Source organism: Equus caballus, chromosome 5 (genome assembly GCF_041296265.1).
Source record: "Equus caballus isolate H_3958 breed thoroughbred chromosome 5, TB-T2T, whole genome shotgun sequence".
NCBI lineage: Eukaryota > Metazoa > Chordata > Mammalia > Perissodactyla > Equidae > Equus > Equus caballus.
Window position 1 is genome coordinate 57,820,690 of NC_091688.1, and position 25,588 is coordinate 57,846,277.

General features: G+C 42.7%; 1 protein-coding gene across 2 annotated transcripts in view; it reads left to right on the plus strand.

Annotated features, from left to right (window-relative positions):
* CD58 (CD58 molecule) overlaps window positions 1–25,588 on the plus strand; it is a 40,952-nt gene that overhangs the window by 2,934 nt on the left and 12,430 nt on the right. Inside the window, exons 2-5 of one of the 2 annotated variants that reach the window (XM_023641350.2) lie at window positions 10,331–10,639; window positions 18,301–18,567; window positions 22,054–22,122; window positions 24,834–24,908. In XM_023641350.2, the coding sequence (XP_023497118.1) occupies window positions 10,331–10,639; window positions 18,301–18,567; window positions 22,054–22,122; window positions 24,834–24,908 (720 nt within the window). The remainder of the gene's footprint in view (window positions 1–10,330; window positions 10,640–18,300; window positions 18,568–22,053; window positions 22,123–24,833; window positions 24,909–25,588) is intronic. The other variant, XM_023641351.2, reaches the window with a different exon arrangement.

The following is a 25,588-nucleotide window of genomic DNA, read 5'->3' on the forward strand; positions in this document are numbered from 1 at the left end:
AGCCACAGACCGGTTAACACAGTCAGGAAATACAGCGTTGTTACAGTACTCTTTTCTGACAGACCAGAAGCCAATCCTGGATCACATCCTGCATTTAGTAGTGTGCCTCCTAACCTCCTTTCATCTAAAACTGTTGCCAATTTTGTTTCATTTTGTGCTTTATGACATGGCTGTGTTTGAAGGGTCTGGGTCAGTTGTTTGCTGCGATGTCCCTCTGTTTGGATTGTCCCTTTCCTCATGATTAGATTCTGGTTAACACTTCCAAGGGCAGGACTTTTTCATGGGTGTGTGTGTCCTCAGTGCATCTCCTTGGGGGCAGATGCAGCCCCTTTGTCCCATGACTGGAGTCGTTAACTCCTGTTGTTTGCTTAAGATGAGGTTTGCCAGATTGTTCCAGGGTAGAAGTACCTTACTCCTGTGTAAATAATCTGTGATTTTTTTTTAAGTGACACTGAGATTGTGTGACAATCTTGTTCTCCAACAATCTTCCACCCACTGTTTTAGCATCCAGTGGTGATTCTTCCCTGAGTCCATTATCACCAAAATATTTGTAGATGGCATTTTTTCCCCTACATTATTGACATTCTTTAGTAATGAGCTTTCGCACCTCTCTTTTTAATTTTATTATTTTAGTCCTAGGATGGACTCATGGATATTTTTAAGATGGCGTTCCTGTGATTATCCATTTTGATGCTCAGTGACGCTAAATTTGGCAAAGAGGAGCCTCTCCAACCTTCAGTGTCCTTTTGCCATTTTTCTATCAGTTTTTGAGCACTCCCTTACTTTCCAGCACTGAAGATGTTCTGGACTCATTTTGTACCTTTCCTGCCTCCGCCTTGGACTCATTAGACTCCCTTTTTCCTTTTTGTGGGGGATGGTATTTAAAAAGCAAGATCTGCGTGCTAGGTGTGCTCGAGGCTGCTGGAGTCTTGCCTTCTAGGGCCTTTCGGTTTTCAGAGCTAGGAAATGGAGTTTTCATAAAGTTGAGAGTTTATCTTGTTATCACTAAGGCTAACCCAACAACCTGGTTCTTCGTCCCCTTCCTTCATTCCGTATTTGTAGCTCCCTTCTCCACAGTGAGAGCTCTGTTCTTATTAGCACCAGCGTATTTTCCTAATGGACATTAAACACAAAATAGTTTCATAATTGCTATACCAGTACCACGACCAAGCACAACCTTCACTAAATATAGTTCAAGATTTCTTTGCAGTTCTTTTTATTCTTCCATATATCCCACTGACTATGCATAGAATACTGTATTCTAAAGTTACTCGGATTAATTTTTTTCTCCTGTGTGGTTTGCAATTTGATATTTATTGCATTAATTTGTTTCTGTTTCTATTCAATTTTAGGGGTTTTCCCCCTCGATTTAATTTTTAAATGTGTAAAATATTAACATGGTTCAAATCAAAACTATATAAAAAATATGCTCAGAGAAATCCTATTCCTTCCCTCCTCCCCCCATAAGATGTAATTTGTTTCTGTTTTATCTTTCTTGTTTCTTTTTGTATATATAAACAGATACTATGTTTTTTCTAACTCCCTTTGTTAAACAACAGGTAACATTATGTAATTCTTTTGTACCTTGCTTTTGTCAATTAACCGTCTGGAAAATCATTCATATGAGTCATAGAGATCATCCTCATTCTTTTTTAGAGCTCTATGGTACTCCATGGGATGAAGGAATGATATTTCATTCAGCCTCCCTCTGGTGGTTAGTATTTTATATAGTGGTCAGGGGCGGTCTCTTTAAAAGTGTGACCATTGAGTGTAGACTTAAGAACGTGAGGGAGCAGCCCAGGTGACTGTCTGAGGGAGTGGTACTCCAGGCAGAGAGGATGGCATCAAAAGCCTTGAGATAGGCGTCACGCATTCAAGGAAATTCCAGGAGAAATGATGTTGTAAAAGGAGTCAGGGCTGGAGCCGAGAGAGAAAGTTTTGTGGGCCCGTTAAACAACAGACTTTTTCATTTCCAGTGAAATGGGAAGTTTTGGAGAGCTTAGAACAGGAGGGAAATTATGACAGCTTGAGTGTTTACATGAATTATTTTGGCTGCTGGATGGAGCATGTCTGTAGAGGGGACAAAGGAGAAGCAGGGACACCAGTTAGGAGGCTGCAGGAGCAATGCGGGTGAGAAATGACTAGGTAAGAAGGGGAGGAGGTGAGAAATGGGAGATGTGCGCTGTGTTTTGAAGGTGGAGCCGGCAGGATTGGGCTCTGGGTTGCTTCAGTGGGATAACATGTGCTCAGGACCCAGGTGGTGCTGGGCAAGTAGCAAGCTCAAAAAAAGGAACTGTGGCATTAGTTAGCTCTTTGTAGCAGAGCCTGCCTTATTGTGCTGCTGTTGACCTTTAGTAGACCCTTCATCTTGCCAACTGTCTCCTCAACTACGGTTTAGTTCCTTGTACGTAGGAACCAACTCGTATCCAGCTTCTTAAAAAATTCCTTTCATTGTCTTGTTTTAATGTTTTTACCAGTACAGATTGCTAAATCTGGACATTAGGTGATAAAGCATTTCACCATTTTTAATTATTATGTTATCTCACGTTATTACATGAGACTTGTTCATATGCTTTGCTGCAATTAAGATGCAGAGATCTGTGTTTTTATTTAAGAAAGATATTCCAAGTCAATTAGTGTTGTATATTCCTACTGGAAAACTAGACCCAGTATCATAATGGGGTGTAAATAATAATAGCTGCCATGAATCAAGCACATGCTCTGTGCCAGGCCCTGTGCTATTTTAGATTTTTGTTTTCATTTAATTGTCAATACCAGTTTTATTAGGTAGGAACTGTTAAAGCCGAAAACAAAGCTTAGGTTAAGCACCTTGTCCAAGTTCAAACAGCAAATAAGTGGCAGAGTGGGCTAGAAGCCAAGTCCATTTGACTCAAAGTGCATGCATTCTGAGCCTGAGGTTAGAGAAGTGACTCTGAAGATTGGTGGAGCCATGGGTGGTCTCTTATATGTGAGGTGTAGACATTGTCCCATATAATTTTGCTAAGGCATGTGGAATTGTATAGGACAGCACAATTGCCAATCACCTAAAATTGTATTCAGTATCATAATCTACAATAGGCGGGAGGGAAAATTGGGGCCATAGAATTCAGAATGGGAGTTTATTTACATATTTATTTATTGACATTTTGCCATAGTTATACACTCACTATATACCCACACTTCACTCCTAAATACTTCTGCATAATCCCAATAATATTATAATATTTATGAAAATTAGCAGGATTCTCATAACATCACCTAACCCTTCAGATTTCCCCAGTTGTCACAAGAATGTCTATTTTTTTAAAAAAATAGGATCTAATGAAGTTTCACACATTGCATTTGTCACTATGTTTTTGGTTTAATTTTGATAAGCATCTTTGAAATTTTGAAAGAGTCTTAGAAACCACTTTTTTGGAACTAGATCTACGAGTTTGATTTATTGCCCTCTTTCTCACTCTAACATTCCTTTGATAAATACAGGCTTGGAGGGTAGATATTGATTTCTCTGTTTAAAAACAGAAAGTTAGCCTGCGTGCATCAGCCCTTATTTGCATGAGTTTTCCGACTTTTGATTTCTTTTCATGTTGCTTCTTCTCGAATGCAGAAGGCTTCTTGAAGCTTTTACTTGAGGACGCAGACTCTTGCATTCTGCAATCGCAAATCATACCTCCTTTCTTGAGACTGAAAGTGAAACCAGGATGACACATTTTCTGTTCGCTTACACAAGTCGAGGTTTGAATATGAAATGTGTTGGTTAGATAGTCACCTTTAGATAAGAGATAGAGTCCCTCCCCAGAAAAGTGCTGAGAGCATTTCAGCCGGTTCTCTTTGGAGCTGACTGTCAGCGCCCTCCACCAGCCTCAAAGGAAAGTCTTTCAGCCACTGTACCAGCACGGGATCCTCTCCTGTGGCCTCTTTCCTTTTTTTATTCCTTTCCCTTGTGCCCTTTGGCCGTACCCTTCTCAATGCTGCTGGTGCCTATGCTGATGACCTTTTAGCCTGACAGCTGTGAGGCTCAAAATGAAACCAGTGGAAATGAGCGGGCCTTTTGCCCAGAGTCACTGAAATAAAGTTATGTCTGCCTCTTGCCCCCAATTGGGAGCCATTAGTTCAAAGTTCTATCCTTTGTAACCTTGAACCAATTATCCATCTGAGGGAACCCAATTACCTTGATAGACTTGTTCTCAGGAAAAGAATCCATTTTGGGTCCTAGTGACCTTCACTTCCTTTTCATAGTGTTCCCCAAAATGTCTGTTGAGATTAGTGTCTGAATGTCCATCAGGCTCACTGGTCTGTAGTTTCTTGAATTTTTTTCCCATGTAACAGTTAAAAGCTAGAAAAAAATGGAATTTAATATACCCATTCAGAAAATAATAAGATACTCAGTTTACTAAGAAACTAATAAGGCTATATGTCATCATAAATTAGTTATAATAGAGTTTCTCAACAATGAACTGAATACCTGAAAAGTAACAGGGGTTATAAAGAAATTTTTCATGAAATGATCGATAGTGTATTGAAATACCTTGAATCAGACTTTGGAGAATAGATTTTTAAAAAGACTCACAGTCTTAAATAGCTCTCTTAAGAACCTTATTCCCCAAAGCGTGCTGTAGGTCTCGGATATATCCTGTCTAAGACAAGAACAGTCAAAGGCAAATATGGCTTTTGAGTGTGATGGGAGGTGGGTTTCTTGAAAGGACAGAGAATAGTGCTGTCCAAGAGAAATATAACATTAAACACTAAACAGGTGATATTTCACTAAACAGGTGAAATTAATTTTAATAATGTATTTTATTTAACCTAATATACCCACAATATTTTCGTTTCAACCTGTAGTTGATATAAAAAAAAATCAATGAGAGATTTTTATGTTCCCTTTTTCATTCTAAATCTTCAAAGTCTGGTATGTATTTTACTCTCACCACACATCTCACACATTTCGGACCAACCACATTTCATGAGCTCACGTGTGGCTAGTGGCTACTGGATTGTGCTGTTCAGGTTGGGAGGGAAACAACTTAGAAAGGGAGAAGGACTTTAAGTACAAGAACAAGGAATGAAAAGGAGAGTATTTTAGCATGACAGGAAACAGGAAAGCGCAAAAGGAAGTTGATTTAGAGAACCAGCATCTTAATTCTGAATGAGCTCATCCAGGGGGCAAGGAGTAGCTTGACATGAGAGCATGTGTGAGGCTAGTTCTGGGGAATTTCTGGGCCTGGGAACCAGGGAGTTTACTGCCTGTTGGGAGTCAGGTGGCTGCAGTTTCAGTCTGAAATAGATGGAGACGGGGAAGCAGTGGTGGTATCGCTGAGATCTGGAGATTTCTGCCTTCAGCACTCATGGGATCAGAAATCGCAAACTGGGCCTGGGTGAGGGTAGAATCGACAAGGAAAGACTGAGGCATCTCCTCACGTTGTGGCTAACAGTGCAGGGCTGGAGCTGGCTGCCTGTGTCTGGACACCAGCTTGTCCTGGATCAGCTGAGTGACCTCGGTCAGCTTCTGAACCTCTCTGAGCCTCAGTGTCCTCATCTGTAACCTGGCGGTTCTCACTCTCTAGAATGCTCTTCCCCATATTCTCAAGCTCAGTCCCTCACTTTTTCCAGGCTCTGCTCCCATGACAACTATGACCACCTCACATAGAGTAGCAATCCCCTCCTGGTGAGTCCTCCTCCCCCATACTCTGCTTCATTCTTCTCAATAGCACTTAACACCACCCAGCACAGAAGATAACATTCTCTTCCATCTATTGTGTTCCTCCCTGGGTGTAACGTAAACTCTAAGAGGGCTGGCTGGCGTTTGTCTCTGTTTTGTGTACTGCTGTTTCCTGACAGCTTATTACAGTGCCAGGGACATCGGAGGGACTCCATAGATCTTTGATGAATGGATATGTGAAGAATAAGGCTACCTCACAGAGCCAAGTTGAGGATGAAATGAATGAATATACATATGTATGTATCTAGCCCTAGAACACGTGCTTGGCTCATGTAAACTTCAAAATAGGAAACGCTGAGGATGAAATGAATGAATATACATATGTATGTATCTAGCCCTAGAACACGTGCTTGGCTCATGTAAACTTCAAAATAGGAAACGCTGCTGCTGCTGCCGTTAGATATTATTATTGAGGCTGAGCTGGCCTAGGGCTCATTTGCATGGATTTCTGAAGAGGTAGGTGAAAGAAACTCCTTACACTACACCTTCTTGAGTAAAGAAGACTGTCTTCTTCATTGTCTGCATACCTGGGGAGCAGACTTCCGCCCCCAAAACTGGGACGTGAGTGCTGACTAATACGAGCATATTTATGGCCTTGATAGGACAGATTATCTGATATCAGCACGGGCCCAGACATTTTAGGAGCGTGGCTGCTCCTCTGGACTGTAAATGTGTGTGTGTCGATAGAGGCTTTGCTTCCAGACTTGGACTCCCAGACTCTCAGGTAGGTGTCACTGCAGGTGCTGTGATGCAGGAGAGAAGTGTGAGGAGCAAGATGGGAGTCACAAGCCCCCGTAGAGAGGAGAAACCTAGCTGTTCACTTGGGTGCAAAAATGCCTCAGGACGCTGCTCTCGAGGCTTGAACCAAATCACCATTAGAATGTCGTTCATATGGGGGAAATACCAAGGTTTATATATTTGGGTACTGAAACTTTTAGGGGATTTTTTTCTTTTCATCAAATGAATCTTTCACTTAACTGCTAAAACCTGCAGGCTATATGGAACTTAAAAATATTTTAGAGAGAGAAAGAAGTATTTTAAAATCACATTGTGGTTCAGGGGCCAGCCCCTTGGCCCAGTGGTTAAATTCATGCTCTGCTTTGGCGGCCCAGGGTTCTCCAGTTCGGATCCTGGGTGTGGACCTACACACTGCTCATCAAGCCATGCCATGGCAGCGTCCCACATAGAAGAACTAGAATGACTTACAACTAGGATATGCGACTATGTGCTGGGGCTTTGGGGAAAAGGAAAAAAATCACATTGTTAATTTCTAAGAAAAAACTCAAAAACCCTTCCCTCCCAATCCCAGAAGAGTGGCTGGCTTGTCTCTAAGAAATGACATCAGTGAACAAGTTGCCTCTCCTCAAACCTCAGACAGGCTGTGAACTTTGGTTAGGGGCTGACATCCTGAGTGGGTGCAAGTGTATCTGGTGCAGTGCCCTGAAGCCCCCACCACTTAGTAGGACTGAGTCTGTCTAAGTAGGTGAGACCTAGTTAAACTTGAACGGGAGGCAGGAGACAAAGGAGAACATCTCAAAAGGAACAGCAGTGGGATGGGGATGGGGAGTCCAGCAGACTCTCCAGCTGTGCTTTGGTGCTGGAGGCAGGCAGTGGGGAGGAAACGAGTCTGTTTTAACTGCATATGAGGGGTCCCAGGCCCGTTATTCTTCAGTGCCAGTTAAATGTCTCCACCTGTCCTTGACGAATCGATTCTTCAACTGGGTTCCCAACAATCTGAGGTCTTGCAAAGCTCAGGGTTTGGTGTGACTGTCAAATTTTGTGGTTCTATCAGGAGGGCCTGCCTTTTGGACTACATTTATGTTGTATTTAAATCAGTTTAGTTAATTCAGTCAACAAATTTTTTTTGTGGAGTGTCCTTCATGTGCAGGCTGTGGGGAGCCAGCAAAGACTGAGAAGGACCCTGTCATGGGCTACCTGCTCACACCTCTCGTCTCATGTCATCACTCTCCTACCTCGGGAGTCATTGTCTGAACGTGGACCTGCCACACTCTGCTTGCAGAGCTCACTGCTGCTCAGTCTTCAGAACTCAGGGAGCCTTCCCTAACCCTTTGTTGGTTCCCTTAAGTAGGTCCTCTTAGTGACACCCTATGCTTCTATCCGGTGGCACTTATCACAGTTGCAATTGGATGTTTGTCTAATTATTTGTAAAAAGTCTGACTTCCCTAAAAGGAAGTAAGCAGTAAGAGGGCAGGGACTGTGTCTGTCTTGTTCTCGGGGGTCCCGCATAGTGGAGATGCCCAATGAATATTTCTGGAATGCCTTGATGACAGTACCATGCTGTTGTGAAACAGGAGCTGAATAAAGATCCAGAAAATCTGTGTTCTGGTCCCTCTGCTGCCATAAACTTGCTGAGTGACATTGAGCAATTGATACGCCTCTCAGAGCCTGTTTCCTTATCTGTGCAATGGAGTCAGCAACCCTACTACACACGAATGTGAAGGGGGCTAAAAGGGGACACAAGGGTATGTGAATACATAACTGGCAGAGAGTAGGCCTTCAGTAACATTTTCTTTCATTTTTCTTGGTGTGTTGTCACTTTACCTGTGAAATGGGGGTAATTTGACTAAACAATTTTTAGAGTTTCTTCCAGCTCAAAATTACTGTGATTTTTTTCTGAGCTGGTCTCTCCATTTCTCCACCCATTCTTCTCTCCACTGCTAGCTCCATTCCTGACTTCTTTCTTCTTCCTGTTCTCAAGCCCAGGAAACATTGCCTCTGAAACATCCCTAGGAAAGACAGAAGCCATCTGTACACAGCCAGGTGTGGCAGTGCACCTCATACCTCTTGTATTCCTCCACCACCCTATCCACTCTCATTCGTTCATTCATTTATTCATTTACAAGACATTTTGAATCTCCACTATCATGTGTGGACCCCTCAAATCCTGTTGCTTGTCATCTGCCTTCCCACGTGCTCTGGTCGAGTAGAAGAGAGAGTGCATGATCAGCAAAGCAGCAGAAGGATGTTGATGTATTTTTGAGGGCAGTCTCTCTTAATTAAGGGAGGTGGATTCTAAAAATCCTTGCAGATAGATAAATGGGGGATATTTGCTTCTTACTGAAATTGCTGAACACAATTGCCTACAATTGGTCTATTTAATGTTCCTGATTTTTCCTGTGCTCTTTCAATTACTCTGATTGCTACTAGGCAAAAACTTCAGTCAAATTTATCTTTAATGTCTTTCCCTTAAGAGCTGATCTTCTCTCTTAACATGAAAGTCAAGTCTGGAGCAAGATGTATTTAAACCCATTTGGCGGTATCAAGAAAATTCCATCTAGTGGTGGTAGTAAATGTTTAACAACCGGATTGATGTGGAGGAGGTGGGAGGCTCTGATTAGAAGCATTAGTCAGTTTTTTTGCTGTAAATACTGCCACCATAGTGGATTTCAAGCTATCAACCAGACTTCACTGAATGGAGTTGGGCAGAGATGCCAACAGTTGGCTCGTGAGAGATGATTTGAGCCAGCTCCAGCTCGCCACTGTATCCAGTCCCTGACTCCTTAATCTCCATCATACCCCTCACTTGCTTCGCCATCATTGTTTCTGATCTCAATTAATGGTACCTCAGTCAGTCAAGAAAGAGGCTTGACGGTCGCCATCAACTCTCCTCTCTCCCTCATCCCCCACACCCAGTCACTAAATCCTGTTGATTTCCCTCTCAAATGTCTCTTGCATCTGTCCACTTGTCCACCCCTACTGCCAACACCCTGGTCTAGTCTCCTGGTCCATCACTCTCATTGCTACATCCCTGGCCTCTATTCTGGTTTCTCTGCCTCCATGCTTGCCCACATACAGGGTCAGCCTGCTGAAACTTATGTCCTGCCAGTCTTTTGTTTAATACCTTCCTATAGTTTTCTCTTGCCATTAGGATAAGTTCCAAACCCTTAGCATATCTTACATGACACACCCCAGCCCCCGACTCACATACACTGGGATCTGGCCCCTGCCAGCCTCTCCAGCCTCATTCCTTACCTGTCACTCCCTTGCTCTCTTCATTCTAGCCCTTTGGAACTGCTTTTATTTCCTCAAATACTCCAGGCTCCTTGACTCAAGGCCTGCCTTCAGAGGTGCTGCTGCTTCTGTCTGTATGTCACCTCTCCTCCCCCTTCTTACTCACCCCTCAGCTGGCTGGCTCCTCTCATCCTTCAGTGATTTGCTGTCCCGTGTCAGTTTCAACATGACTTCCTGGAGAAGGCCCTTGACTTGGTGGCCCTCCTTGCCTGCTCACTGTCTTCTCCACAAAGTAGACTTCTTCAGGGCCTGGAGCAGTACCGTCCTGTCTTATTTGCTGCCGTATTCCAAGCATTGCCCACAGTACCTGGCACGTAGTGGGTGCTCCATAAGTGTTGAATCCCATTCTTGGGTTTATGTGGGTCCTAATTCCCCATTAAAGAGTAAACTCCACATGGTCAAGCATGTTGTACTTCCAGTACTTTCTGTCAGCAGTGTATTAGCTTAGCACAAAAAGTAGCTGGTGAATAATTTTTACTATGAAATTTAACTTTTTTTCCAAAGAGCATCTTGGAAGATGGTTTTCTATTTTCAATAAAGTCATCTTGTTTTTCCTAACCAATTTGTTTTCCCTCCTAGATGTCATCAGCTGTGAGCAGCTGTCATCAGCCCAATCAGTGTTTGGAGTTGTGAACAAGAGTGTAACTTTCCTTACAGCAAGCTCTACACCCATTAAAGACATTCTGTGGAAAAAAGGAAAGGATAAAGTTGTAGAAAAGGAAGAAAACCTTGATGAAAGCGTTTACCCACCTTTTAGAGAGAGAATTCTTTTAAACATTGTGACGGGTGACCTCACCATCTTCAATTTATCATCCTCAGATGAAGATGAGTATGAATTTGAATCCACAAGCATTAAAGATAGCATCAAATTCTCTCTCACAGTGTTTGGTGAGTATTCCATAAATTGGTTTGTTTAAAATGGTAAATGTCCTACTATTTTATTTTTATTTTTTTTTTAGGAAGATTAGCACTGAGCTGACATCTGCCACCAGTCCTCCTCTTTTTGCTGAGGAAGATTGGCCCTGAGCTAACAATTGTGCCCATCTTCCTCTACTTTATATGTGGGATGCCTGCCACAGTGTGGCTTGCCAAGCCGTGCATAGAGCCTTGCTGGGGCTCCAAACCGGCGAACTCCAGGCCGCCGAATTGGAGCACACAAACTTGACCACTGTGCTACCAGGCCAGCCCCATGTCCTAATATTTTAAAAGACTAATACAAATTACTGGTTTATGAGGAATAAAATAATTAGATATCACATGTTGTCAGGGCTTTCCTCTCTTTCTGGTAGCCAGAGCCACTTAGAGTTCCCTCGTCATTCTCTGGGTGAGGAGAAGATGTGACTAAGGTGGGGAGAATAGCATCAACTGGGCAGAGTTGCTGCCAGCAGCATCACTTGTCTCACTAGGAATGTTCTGGAAAGGGATATAGTGGCAGCAATAAACTCAGAACTCCACTGATAGATGGTATTCTCTGATTTAGAGTTCCTGCTTCCTCCTGCAGCCCACCCAGGAGGCGGATTTTATTTTCTCCTGTATCATTTTAAACTGGAACTAGAGATAGGATACAGGTTCCTCCGTGCTTCTCATTGATGCATCCAAGTTATTTTCCTGACCTCATCTCTAAAGCCCCTTTCTTGTTGTAGTCATCTCTAGGCCAGGGGTGCACCCCAGTGTTTTGTGATCATTTCAGTGCCTGGTTCATTTTCACTGTTTCTGATGTTCCTGCTGTGGTAATTCTTGATTGGGTAGATAAATGAAAGTTCTTTCTAATATCCTGACTTCTCAGTCCTTGAGCTCCCTTGCTGCAATGATCTTGGCCTCCACTCCACCTTACCTCTCCCCATGGACATGCCCTAGAACTTGTCATGACCAGTGATTCTAATCCCTACATTATCTCAGTGTCAGGTGTCCCACCTCCTCTATTTGAAGCTCACTTCCTCTGCCATATGACTCTGACAGTCCTTCACCCACCTGATGTCCTCCCTGCCCTCCGTATGCAGCCCAAGTGCCATGGTCACTCTCTGGGCTCACTCTGTTGCAGAACACTCAGCTTCCTGGCTCCTTCCTTGCTTGGTCATGTCATGTGGCCAGTGCAACCACGTTCAGTCCAGTGGTCTGCCTATGCTGTGCTCACACACTTGTAGCTGCGGAAAAACACATCACCCCACACAGCCCCACACTTTAAATTTCTGACCACATACCTCAACTAAATCCGATGTGTTCCTAGTGTCCTCACTCATGCAGTCTCCGGGCAGTTATCTTTCCTCCCCTCAAACCTCAGATACCTCCTTCTCCAGACCCACTACTCAGCTGAAGCCTTTACTTCTTGTTCCACTGAGGAAAAGGCACAATCAGGAGAGAATTTCTACAAGCTCTCCCCACTAGCCTGCCTGCCTACCTGTACCTGAGCCTGTGTACCACGTTCTGTCCAGTTCCCATTCGGAAGTTCCCATTCTGAACTTCTCAGTTCTTACCTGTGGCCACACCCTCCACTCGTGCCCTGGTTCCACCTGCTCCCACTGCACTCAGGGATATCACTAATTCCACCCACTCTCTCCTTACAGTAGTTTCCCCCACGAGCCGACAGCTCATTCCCGTCAGCGCACAAATATGTGGTTATTTTTACCGTCATTGAAAGCCCTCTCATGGCCCTTCTACTGCTCTAGCTACCGCCCACTGTCTTCAGTTTATAGAAAATCTCCTTGAAGAAATTGCCTATATTCGCTCTTTATAACCTCTTTTCTCCTGTTTACTTTCAACCCACTCTGAACAGGCTTTCATCCCCACTAATGCACCCAAATGCCTCTTGACCTCCTTGATAAATCCAGTGGTCCATTCTCCATCCACATCTTTCTCCACCACTCAGCAGCTTCTGACACTGGCTGATCATTCCTTCCTCTTTGAAACACTGCCTTCACTGGGCACCAGGACTCCACCCTGGTTTCCTGTGAATAGGTTTCCTGTGACTCACTCACTGTTCCTTCTCAGTTTCCTTTGCTGTTCCCTCATCTTCCCAACCTCTTAAACACAGGGGATCTCAAGACTTAAGTCTCAGGCCACTTCCCTTCTCTGCCTACATTCATACCCAGGTGGTGAGTTCATCCTGTGTGAGGGCTTAAATATCATCTTGATGCTGATAATGCACAGATTGAAAGCTCTGGCCCAGATGCTCACTGAGCTCCCTATGCGTGTGTCTGACTGCCTACTCAATATTTCCACTCGGCCATCTAACTCGCCTCTCAAGGATCACGTTTCCAAATGGGAGGTCATGATCTTTCCCTTCAACCTGTTCCTCCCCAAATCTTTGCCCTCTTGGTTAATGGCAGCTCCATCCTTTCAGTTGCTCAGGCTAAAACCTTGATGTCATCTTGTGACACTTCTCTTTCTCTTGAACACCATGTACACTCCACCAGGAAATTTCATTGGTTCTACCTTCAAAATATAGCGAGAATCTGACCACCTCTCACCACTGCTGGTGGTGATCCAGGGCTGCTTCATCCTTGTCTGGAGGATTGCAGTAGCATTTGAATTGGTGTCCCAGCTTCCACCCTTGCCCCCTACAGTTTATTTTTAAGAAACCTTAGTGATCTTCTTGAAACATAAGTCAGATCATGACACTAATCTGGTTAGAACTTTCTAGTGGCCCCATCTAACTTGGAGTTAAAGCTGAAATCTTTGCAGTGGCCTGCAAGGCTGTGTGAGATCTGGCCCACATGACCTCCCCTTGCTGTTCTTAGACGTCCTAGTACCGCCCTTGCCTCAGAGCTGCCTTTTCTGCACTCCCTACCAGCATTCACAGCTGGGTCTGTCCATGTCTCCCCTCTGCTGAGTCTTAGGTTCACTTGTTCTATCCCAGAAGTGGGTGGAGATCTAGGCCTACTTTATGACCAAGGCTGTTTTAGGAGGACTCCACTGGCAGCAAAGCATGTAAGATGTTTTCCAGGGGATGGAGAAGAGGCAGCAAGTCCAATCTAGCAGTTCAGGTCTGCGCTCCTCAAGTCCTGTTTGAGGTGGTCTCAGTGGAATGGGATGTGATGACTAGCTGGATGATAAGTGTTGGACAAAAGCCGTTACTTACCAGTTCACCTGCCTGGTCCACTAGAGACATTGGGAGGAAGAGAGAATTTCTTTCTTGTTCACCATGGTAGTCCCAGAGCTCAGCAAAGGACTTGAATAGGTAACAGGCACTCAATAAGTACTTGCTGCATCAATGAAAGCCATCCAACTGGGCGACTGGGAGGTGGGTGGTACAATTGACAGAAACAGGGGCTCTCAGACTGGGTGGCTGGTTTGTCTGGAAGATGTTGAGCTCCGGTTAGACAAGTGACGCTTGTTAAGGTGTCCAGCCATCCTATTAGAAGAGCCAATAGATCCCTTTGAAGCAGCAGAATCTTTAAAACCTGGTCATTGGGGATCTGGCAGTTGATAGGGCAAGCAAACAAAAAGGTTGATCCAGAATTTAAGATAGCAATGGGATACATTTTAAGAGCCCTTTTATAGAGTTTGTAAAACTGAGTTCCAAACATTTGAATATGGGGCCTGGCCCAGTTGCACAGTGGTTAAGTTTGCACTTTCTGCTTCAGTGGCCTGGGGTTCGCCGGTTCAGATCCCCAGTGTGGACCTATGCACTGCTTGTCAAGCCATCCTGTGACAAGCGTCCCACATATAAAGTAGAGGAAGATGGGCACAGATGTTAGCTCAGGGTCGGTCTCCCTCAGCAAAAAGAGGAGGATTGGTGGCAGATGTTAGCTCAGGTCTAATCTTTCTCAAAAACAAAAAAACATTTGAATAGGTTTCTCTTTTTATACTTGATGAAATGTTTAAAAAATAATTTAATTCATAAAATTCTATGGTGACTCAACAAAGGTACTTGATTTTGGTAGTCAGATCAACTGGTTAGCTCTCAGGAAGCTTCGTGGAGGCCTGCAGAGGAGCATAGTACAGGGAGGTGAGTTTCTATCTGGAGGTGGTGATACTGGCAGGTTTAAATGTGGGACTTCAAGTCCTGGTTTAGGAGTCTGGATTTTAGCCATGGCAGTGGAGAGCTGCTGTATCCAATGCTGGAGCAGGGAAGTGACTTGGTGAAATATGTTTTTGGAAGATTAATTAGATAGTATTTCTGATGGATGACAGGAGATGCCAGGTTAGAAGCTACTGTAATCCTCCACATAGCCAGACGTGTTGTTAGTAAATGTTGGGAAGGAAAGAATCAAAATATACTTGCAAGAAAGAGTCAACAAGATTTAGATTTTGGTTGTTAAAATAAGTAAGATGACTCAAGGTTTCACACCTGAATAACAAAAACAATTGGTCATACTTTTTTTTTCTAGAAATGAGGAAGTCATACTTCTTTGAGGGAATGTTAAGACTTGTCTAAGTGGTTTGGTAATCTTCCGGAGACACCAGACCTAACGGAAGACTTTCGGAAAGGTTATTTAGACAAGGGGATTTCCTGGCATCTCCTACATTTGGGGCATCCACTTCCTTCTGTGTGTTAAGTTGAGATATGGCTTTCCTCCCTTCCCCAAAGTCCCCTTAAAATTTCCGCCATTAATGTTTGTTAGTTCTTTCCAATCCCCATAGAATCTTTGTTGCTTTGAAGATGGTAAGCTTCATGTAAGTAGAATTAACTGCTCTATCCTTAAATATTCTGGACTGGTATGTGACTTTTTATTAAAGTTAATGGAAATATACAAATGTCATCAGACACGGATAAGAAATCTCATTTCTTTATAGAGTAGTGAGCTCAGTTCATTATTTATAAATTGACTAAGCTATCTTAGAGACGAGGTAGGCATGTTTCTTGCCAGTTAATGCTGCTTAAGGTACAGATGTAATTAATAATTGTTAGATATAGCCATACTAAGTCCCAGGGGCAGGGAGAGAAAATGGAAGATTCCAGATGGAAAGATGTGAGGCGTAGAGGCTCTGACTCAGGCGCTGCAGGAAGGCTTGCCTACTTTGAGACTCAGGTTTGCTGTCTGGCCACAGTGGTGTAAGAAGTCCTCCAGAAAGAGCTTCCATGTGGTTAGGGCCCTAACAATAGAGACGATGATACTTGCATTGCCATGTGTTTCCCCTCAAATTATTTTCATATTCCACCTGACCTTTGCAATGACCTTATAAAGCATTATTTTCCCTTTTACAGATAAAATTGAGACAGATTTAGTAATGTAGAACAAGAGGCCTGGGCTGGATGATTTCTTAAAAGTCTACTAGCTCCTATGAGAACTGTGGTCCAAGGTCACACAGCAAGCCAAGCCTAAAGCTCATACCTTCCAAGTCCTGGTCAGTGACTCGTGTCCTATCTCACACCCTCCTGGGAGCCTTGGCTTCCTAGCCTTGTGCTCTATTACAGCTAGCATTTGTTAAACACTTAAGCTATGCCAGGCACTGCATGTTAATTCATGTATTAATTATTATCTGTATCAACTCATTTCATCCTCATCACAGTTCTGTAGGGTAGGTACTCTTTGTCTCCTTATTGTACGGGAGAGGAAACCTGTGCACAGGGGGATTAAGTAACTCGTCCAAGGTGAAGTGGCTCCTAGTGATAGAGCTGGGATATGAACCCAGGCAGTCAGGCCCCTGAGTCCACATTCTTAACCACCGTAGCATTCCTTTTTGGAGGGGAGCTGATTAAAGAATTTATGTTTTATAGAGTGGAGAGAGTAACCTGAAGACTGTCTCCCTGAATTTATCCATCTATCCATCCTTTCCTCCACCTGTCCAACATCTGTCGTCATTGAGGGGCCGGCTGTGTGCCTTGTGTTATGTCAGATGCTGTGGTGAAGAGGTGACTGGTCCATCGTCTCTAACCTCCAGAGACACACAGTTGGAGGGGACTCGTGCTGCCCCTCTGTTCAGTTTAGAAGGTGTTTGATGGAGTAGTAGACATTGGCTGAACTAGGTCAATAAACTGAAGCCTGTAGCAGAACACTTGCAGCACCCACGTCAAAGTCACCTGGGGCGGTGGGACGAGGAATCTGTATTTTTAACACACACCCTAGGTGACTTTTATACACATTGATATTTGAGAAATGCTTCTACGGAACATTTCCAAGGAAGCAGAAAGTTCGATGTCCTGCCCCTGAGAAGGGTCCAGCCCAGTTGCACGCATTACCTAGAGCAGTTATTTCCATTTCTCAGCTGTTCTGGAGACACATGGGGCTCCTTGGAAGTGCCTGAGTGGCTGCTGTGGGGGTGCGGTGGGCAGGATGGGCCGAGGAAGCTGCGGGAAGAGGGCTCCGGGCTCTCCAATGTTAAGTCAACTGCAGCAACTTCGGGTCCTTTTGAAGGATATTGGTCTGCTGCTTAAGATTTCATTGGAGAGAGGCTTCCACTGCTTAAAAAAAAAGATTAAAAGTTCTTTTAACTAAAGAAAAACTTTAAGGCAGCATGTAATGACTTATGTGAGCTAGATTAAACCTAAAAACGGAGGAAGCCCCAAGTAGAAAGGGAAGTCACATGTGACTCAGGCCTCTAACAAGGCAGGCTGGGTGAGGCATTTAGCTGAGTGAGAAAGAATTCAGGAGGAGAAGATAGGGCGAAAGATAAATGCTTTCATTTTTTAGATTATTAATTGGAGTTAAAGCATTCCTTTGTCTTAGAGAAGATTGTTTTAAGTGACAGCATAGTATTCCATCATCTCAATGAACTGTTATTCACTTTTTAGCAGATGTTTATAACATACTGAAATTCTATTATCTGAATGCTGCCATGGCCATTTTTGTATATTCAATGTATTTTTACATGTTTTCTTAATTCTGTTATGATTAGTTGTTGGGGAAAAGTACAGATGCAAGAAGGCATATGAATTAACAGATAAACATGTGACTAATGGGACAAACTAGTTACATTGAGGTCTTAGAGGGCAAGAACGGTGTAAGGTGATGTGTGGGTGTCTTAACCCAGCCTTGCAAGTCCAGGCTGCCTTAGCCAGCAGGAGGCACTTCCTAGAGGAAAGCTGGGAGTGAGGCCTCTAGACTGGCAGGTCTGTGACACATGCCACACCCTGCTTTACCTACTAGCAGGGCCAGCCCACAGTACAGCTCCACAGTACCTTTTGCAAAACCCTTTGAGTCTGATGTTTTGAAGTTAAACATTTTTCGGATTTTAGAAAGGTAATATAAACTCTTTCTTCTGTGTGTGTTAAGAAGCACCCCACTTAGTTATGGGGAGTGCCCTATACTCAAGCACGTGACTGTTTTTAGTAAAACACAATAGTGAATATTTGGAGTGAGAAAAATAAAAACGAGAAATCCTCATGTCAGTTCAGATCCGGATTTGCAGCTAAATGACTTTGCTACCATCTCTTGTAAAATCTTTTGGCTTTTGGAATGAGGATAAGGGATTTGAGGCCTGTATGTGTTCTGAATTTGAGTAGGTAAATCTGACTCAGAGAGAGAATTCTCTCCTGTTGGTGCTCAAAGAGTTAGTCTGCTCGTCTTTTCAAACTCTTAAGGAAGTTGGGAGCTCTTCATAAATGTGCAGATGATGAGTCTAAATATTACTCTTTTCTGTACTAATTATTACTTTTTTTTTTCCAGAGCCTCTTCCATCTCCGACACTAAACTGTACATTGATTAATGAAACTGTTATAGTCCAATGCGGGATCCCTGAAGTTTACAGCAGCCATAGAGACCTTATAACGTACTCGTGGTATTGCCCTTTAGCAGGGTGTGAGGATGGCTTAGAATCATCAATATTGCATGTTAAAAAGGAAAATGATCTCTCACAGGAAATACAGTGCACTATTAGCAACGCATTACTGAATAGTACATCATCACTTGTTTTGAGAACCTGTGTCCCAGCTGGTGAGTAAATAAATGTGTTATGGCAGAGATGCTGCATACAAGTGGGTTCCACTGATCAGTGGTGGTTTGTGGGTTTCAAACCGCAGATATAGTGGCTAACATACATTTCACAAATTTGAAATGTAAAACGGTTACAATTTTCACACACTTCCATGATAGATACAAAACTAACATTTTTTTTATTGAGGTTGTGATAATTTATAACTTTGTAAAATTTCAGTTGTACATTATTATTTGTCAGTCACCATATAGGTGTGCCCCTTCAGCCTTTGTGCCCGCCCCCCAGCCCGCTTCCCCCTGGTAAACACTAAACAGTTCTCTTTGTCCGTGTGTTTGTAAAACTAACATTTTTTAGCACTTTCTGTGTCAAGCACCATTCTAACACGTGTTAATTAATTCAATCCTCACAACTCAATGAATTGGATACTAGTAATTTTCCTTATTTTATGGAGAGAAAACAAGACACAAGGAATTTAAGTTGTTCGCCCAAGGTCAACAGCTAGTAAGTGGCAGAGCCTGGTTTTGAAATCACGCCGTTTGGCCCCAGGGTCCGTGCTCTTAATTGTTCATCATACTGCCTCATAATACTCTTAATAACCATTGTGTTCTTAAAGGCTGTACGTGTGGTACACGAATGTGCATTCAAAACATTTGTCTGGGCTAGCACTCGATTAATAGCATGACAGTCCATCTCATCTGTGGTCTTCTTATATTGTTTGAGTATTATCATGTACATTTGTAATTTACAATTTTTATTATCTATTTTTACATTATACTCCCAATTTGCAAACAAAAGGATCAGTGATTTGAAAGTGGTTCACAAAAACATAAAAGAAGAGATAGAAATAGTAAATACTGTAATTCACAATAATATAATTGTAAATAGTGAACAGGATTCCAAGGCAAATGGAGAATATGAGTCTCTTTGGGCTGGGGTGACATGATTCTGTGAATAAACTTTTTTCTGAACAAGCAACTGAAACAGAAAAGGGCAATTAGTAAATATAATGAATATAAAAAACTTGAATTTTATTTGATTGGTGAACTGCTCTGCCTAGGTCTCCTGTATATTGTACTTTCTGAAACTTTTCACATGATGACATAAAGCCATTAAGGTTATTTTAAGACAAAGCAGAGTGACTTCTTGGGTAAAGAAAACAAATATTTCCAGAAAAAGTGCAGAATGAGTTCTGATTCATAACTGATGGATTTGGTCCCTAAAGACATAGAAAAGACCAAACCCATAGAGGTGTCACTCAAAGTGGCACCATTTGCACAAGTCACACAATTGCCAAAAACCAGCTGCAAAGTTAATGACAATTTTTATGCTTGGAGCAAACATTCCTTTATTAATTCCACTTATTGGGTGTTGTATAAACCCAAGGCATATAGTGTGCTAGTGGATAGTTGCTTTCCAGTGGGGATAGCCACAAACAAAACCAGTGTGCTTTTGGCTTTGGTGTGTGTGCAGCAAACACAACCGACAAGGAGAAAGAAGATGACCATGTACAGAAGGAACAAGCAGGGTGAAATCTTGAAAAGCTGCAGGTGTTCCAAGAGGCAAAATACTTGGCGATAATGTCTAAATAAGATCTTCTATAGAATTATATGAAATATTTTAAGAGATTTTCAAGCATTTTTGTCCTTGCACAGTTTTTGTTTAACCTTTTCCATTAGAATCGAATGCCCAAGGAAGATGCTCTTCTCTGTAGATACCGTGAGAAAAGAGCATCAAGATAACATCCCTCTTGTTGACATGAAATGAGTGTTATAAATTTGAAAACAACCTTTTTTTAAATTAAATAATTATGGTCCATCTTTCTTTGACGTTTTCCCCTAAATTGATAGTTCACATCACATTGTAGATTTTCAACATTGGAGAGACATTGCTCGATAGTTCCTTGGTTGTTTAAGTCCTGGAGTAGTGTTGATGTTTGAGACATACCTCTGGGGTCCCGTCCTTGGTCTCCACTAACCAAATGTTGGAAAACCTTTTTCTTTTCTGCAAATCTGGGGCCTGAACTTAATGACCTTAAGGGTTCTTTTCAACAATAGAAGTCTAAGGTGTCTTCTTTTCTGTGATGATTTTTGAATACTTTTCTTTGGAGTTGCATGTGTCATAAGGGATATAAATCCGTGAAGGTGTGACAGTTAAATACGCGATCTTACTTTTTCAAGCGTTGGTTTTTTATCCAGCCTTTCTAGTGCTTTTTCAGTGAAGCAACTCACGTTGACCAGCCTGCTTTTCTTTGGGAAACTCTTCTGAATAACTGTCTAGTTTGCTCCTCTCCACCACTGTTGTCGCCTGGCTGGACTAGGATTATTTACTTTTTAAGGGTGAGGAACAGATTCAACCAGCTAGAGTAATTTCCCCAAGGTCACTTAAGTAATGGAGATAGAATTAAAATTTAGGTCTTCTGAATTCCAGAGTTTTTTTCCTGTGACACCATCCTGACTCTTTACATGTCTCCAAATAAATCAAATTAAGAAAAAATTTTGACTGATTCACAGGAAGTGGCTGGTGAAAACCATACCACGTTAAGTGATAGTACAGACTGTGGGGAATTCTACAGAAGCAGGTTTCTTCAAGCAATAAATTATAAGGGGAAGAAAAAGAGGTGATGGGGGAACTTAGAGGTTAAAGAGATTTAAAGACATCTCAATTAATTGCAATATATGGACTTTATTTGATCCTGATTCAAACAGAAAAAAGTAAAAAATAGGAGAAATTTAAACAGTGACTGCCTATTTGATTATATTAAACAGTTTTTTAGGTATCATAATAGCGTGGTTATCTTTTACAAATAATCCTTGTCTTTTGGAAATATATACTGAAATATTTATGGCTTAAAACCTGGATTCTCTGGAGTCAAGCAGACAAGAGTCTACGTCTCTGCCTGCTTCATAGCCAGTGGGAAAGCAGAGGAGAAGGAGGATAGAGCACGGACCCTCCCTTTAAAGGGCACCCCAGCATAGCTTGCGCCCCTTCCATTCACACCCCCTTGGCCAGGCTGAGTTCACAGCAACACCCAGCTGAGGGAGACTGGGAAATGTCATCTTTGGCTGGCTGGCCACATGCCCATTTAAAACACAGGGGTTCTGTTGCTAAAGGATAAAGGAGAGATTGGATATTGGGGACAATAGTGTACCACTAAATGAATGTAACTTGTACCATTTTGAAACATATACAAAATTGAAAAAATTTAAAGAATGATATAAATAGTAAATATCATGGAGATTCTGGTGTTTTTTTTTTTTTTTTGCCCCAATTGATCATCTTATGTACTCCCTGGGGTATATGCTCTGAATTTGGAAACTCTTGGTCTAAGTGGGAGAGTATGGTGTCTTGGACCAGAGTGATAGCAGTGGAGGTTGGGAGAAGTGGTTCAGGTTAGGATACGTTTTGAAAATAGAACCAAGAGGATTTTCTAATGGTTTGGATGGGCAATCAGGATGTCTAATAAGAAGTATCCAAATGACTTCTAGATTTCTGCCCCAAGCACCTGGATGAATGGTGTTCCTATTTATGGAGACTGGCAAGCAGGGGGACAGCAGGTATGTGGAGGAAACACGAAGTTTGGTTTGGGACATGTTGAGATACCTGTTATATTTCAAATGGGGACATCAAGTAAGGCACTTTGATTTATGAGTCTAGGTCTCTAGTGAGTAGTTAGGGCTGGAGGTATAAATTTGGGCATAATCACAGCATAATAGGCATTTACAGCCATGGGACTAGATGAGATCACCTAGAGAGAGTAGATGTTGGAGAGAGGTGTCCTGGAACTGAGTTGTGGGGACTCCAGCATTTAGATGCTGTCAAGAGGAAGAGGATCCAGCAAAGGAGACTGAAAAAGACCACTAGGGAGATAGGAATAAAACTCCAGAATGTGGTTTCTCAGAAGCCAAGTGAAGAGGGAGTGAGCAACTGTCAACAAATGGGCAGGTCAAGAAGGAAGAACAGAATTAAGCACTTGAATTGTTGTTGTCAGGTCCCCTAAAAATCTGCTGTCCCAAAATAATGACAGCATCTGGCATCATCCCATGGGATAAAGGTTTTTGGAAGAGACTCTATCATGTAGCATTAGATTCAGCTGTTTAAAATTTTTTTAAAAGTATCAGTGGCTTAAAAATGTAGATTACTTCTTTTACATTAAAAAAAAAAAAATTGGAGGTGGGCGGCCCTGGGCACATTGCTGCTTTACGAAGCTGTCAGAGCCCAGGTGCCATCCGCTCCTGCGGCTCCCTGCTGGTTCAGGTGGCAGGGTCTACAAAGGGCAGAACAGTGCGCCTTACCCTTTCAGGGAGACTTCTGAGAAGTACCACATGACCCTTCCTGCCTCTCATTGCCCAACACTTTTCACATGGTCAAACCTGGCGGCAAGAAAGGCTGAGAAATTAAGCTTTTAGTGAGTGGCAGTATGCCCAGCTGAAAATATCAAGTCTCTTACTAAAGAGGGGAGAATGGATGTGGGGGGGGGCGGGGGCAACTAGCAGTTTCTGGTCAGGGGCCTTTCAAATCAAACCAAGAATTCCTGCCTATTTGTTCTAACCCACTTGTGTTCCTAATAAGAGGAAAGGGTATGTGTTCATATTCTCATTCATTTTCTTTCTCCCCTCCCCTCCTGTCCTCTTCCTGCGCTTTTATCTGTGTTGTACTTGCTGTTAGTGACCCCTCGACCCACCTTAGCAGTGCATTGTGGTCATTTCACCATATCCTTAAGTAATCTGCCTTTGGATTTTTAGTAACTGGATAGAGACCACCTCATGAACGTACTATACTTTTCTGTTGAGGACACTTGGGTTGTTTTAGTTTTTTGGGGGGTGAAGATTGGCCCTGAGCTAACATGTGTACCAATCTTTCTCTATTCTGTATATGGGACACCACCACAGCGTGTCTTGATGAGTGGTGTGTAGGTCCACACCCAGGATCTGAACCTGAGAACCCCAGGCCACCAAAGTAGAGCGCAGGAACTCAACCACCACGCCACAGGCCGGCACCTGTTTTACCTTTTTGATGTTGTAAATAAGGCTGCAGGAAATATCTTTGTGCAATTTTTAGAGGGAGGAGAGGGGCAGATCACCGATGGTTTCTGTAAGTTAACTTCTTAGAAATGGAATTGCAGGGTCAAAGGACTAGCAGAGTTACCAAGAGCATCCACTCTGTAGGTCAATGCTAGTAGCTAATAGCTGTTTTTTTAAGCGTATTGACTCAATTAATGCTCAACCTGCCCTATGAGTCAGTCATATTTCTCAGTCCCATTTACGGTTAACCCCAGGAGGAGACTGAAGCACAGGGTGTGAAGCACTCACCTGACGCTGTCGTAATGCTTCAGCGAGACTGCAGGCACCTCGCTTAGCAGTGTCTGGCTGCTGGGTGATGAGCATTGTTAAGGCTTGTTATGCTCCACTGCTGCATTGCCCTACCGAACACACGAGGCCAAGTTATGCTTCCACTGGCAGTGCCAAAAGCAAAACTTGTAGTGGAATATTTGCTTCTTTCAGGAAATAACACTGGGCCTGATATGTATCAACCCTGTGCATATAAGTTTATTTAGAAATACCATCTGTTCTCTTCATACACGGTAGTTGTGTTCTATAAAGTCACTGTAAACAAGGAATTAACGAATTCTGAACTATATAGCTCCCAGGGGAAATATAAGGTTAGGTTCCTGCCAGCCTCTGGTCACAACATTTTTGGCAAAATATCAATACATAACCTTGTTTTATGTGTGTTTCTATTTAAAGACACCTTATCTAGTGTATATATATGTACAAATATGTTGATTCATTAACATTGAATGCATGGTCAACAGCACTGTAACTCATGCCCAAATAAAGCTCATCTAACACAGGTGTTTTCTCCTCAAGGCACATTGCAGCCTTCTTGTGCTGAGGAACACTAGACGGCACTTCAGCACTATCCTTGGGGGCCATTTAAACAGTGAAATAGCCAACAAAAAGCACTGAAATGAGAAAACATGGCGCTAAATAGGACACTTGTTCATAGTATGAGAACCAAACAAGAGGGCAGAGCATTGCCTTGTCTGGCCTCAGCTGGGGACGTGGGCCTCGGGCAACTCAAATTTTTCACATTCTGCTGCGCATGTCCGCGAGACCTCGAAAGTGCTGGGAGTGTTGATTTGGGGACTACAAATAAATTTCAGCAAGTAGGTAAATTGCAAATACTGAGTCTACAAATAAGAAGGATTGACTGTATCTCTGTTTTGATCAATTCAGCTAATTCTATTTCTTGCCTTTTGTTACAGATCATTCAAGGCACAGATATGTGCTTCTTGCAGTACCACTGTTGGTAATAGTTCTAATAGTTGTTTTTCTAGGAGGTATGTATACTTTCTTTTAAAAAAAAGTTTTCAAACTCAAATTGATTTTTCAACAGCCAGAAAATGAATAGTTTGAAAATGAAAATAAAGTTTTAAATTTTAGACGTTTCCAAAGAAACAAAATTTTTTTTGTTTTACTTGTTGTCTGGGGCTGCTGAGTGTGCCAGATCCCCAAGATTCTGTATTGTCTTAAGGTAGAATGAATCCTCAGGCCATAGAGTGCTTTCTAGGTGTAGGAACACAGCCAAATATACCCGGGACTGTTCCACAGCCTTCGTTTATCTGTGATTTGCTTCAACATACAGTTATACTTCTGCTCTCTAAGCCAGATTTGCAGAAGACCCTTTGGTCTTGGCTGCTGTGGTCATAATTTCCATGTATTATAGCCCAGAAGGAGGTCCCAGGTAGGAAGGTGCTTTTGTGGAGTTGGGTCACGTGGAATGGGTAAAATTTACCTAGTATTACCTGGGTTGCCTTCCTGAGCCTTCCTCAGTTGCCTGAGATCTTGGGCCAAACTAGAAAGCAACCCATATGCCCTGAAGAACTGATGACTTGTACCCAGCCTGTTCTTTCCTGATGACAAGAAACCACTCCTCAAGTCCCAGAGGACATCGACCAGGCTGTAAACGTGAAGAGTAGATGTTCTTGAGGCCCCAACAGTTTCCATATCAGCCTGATAT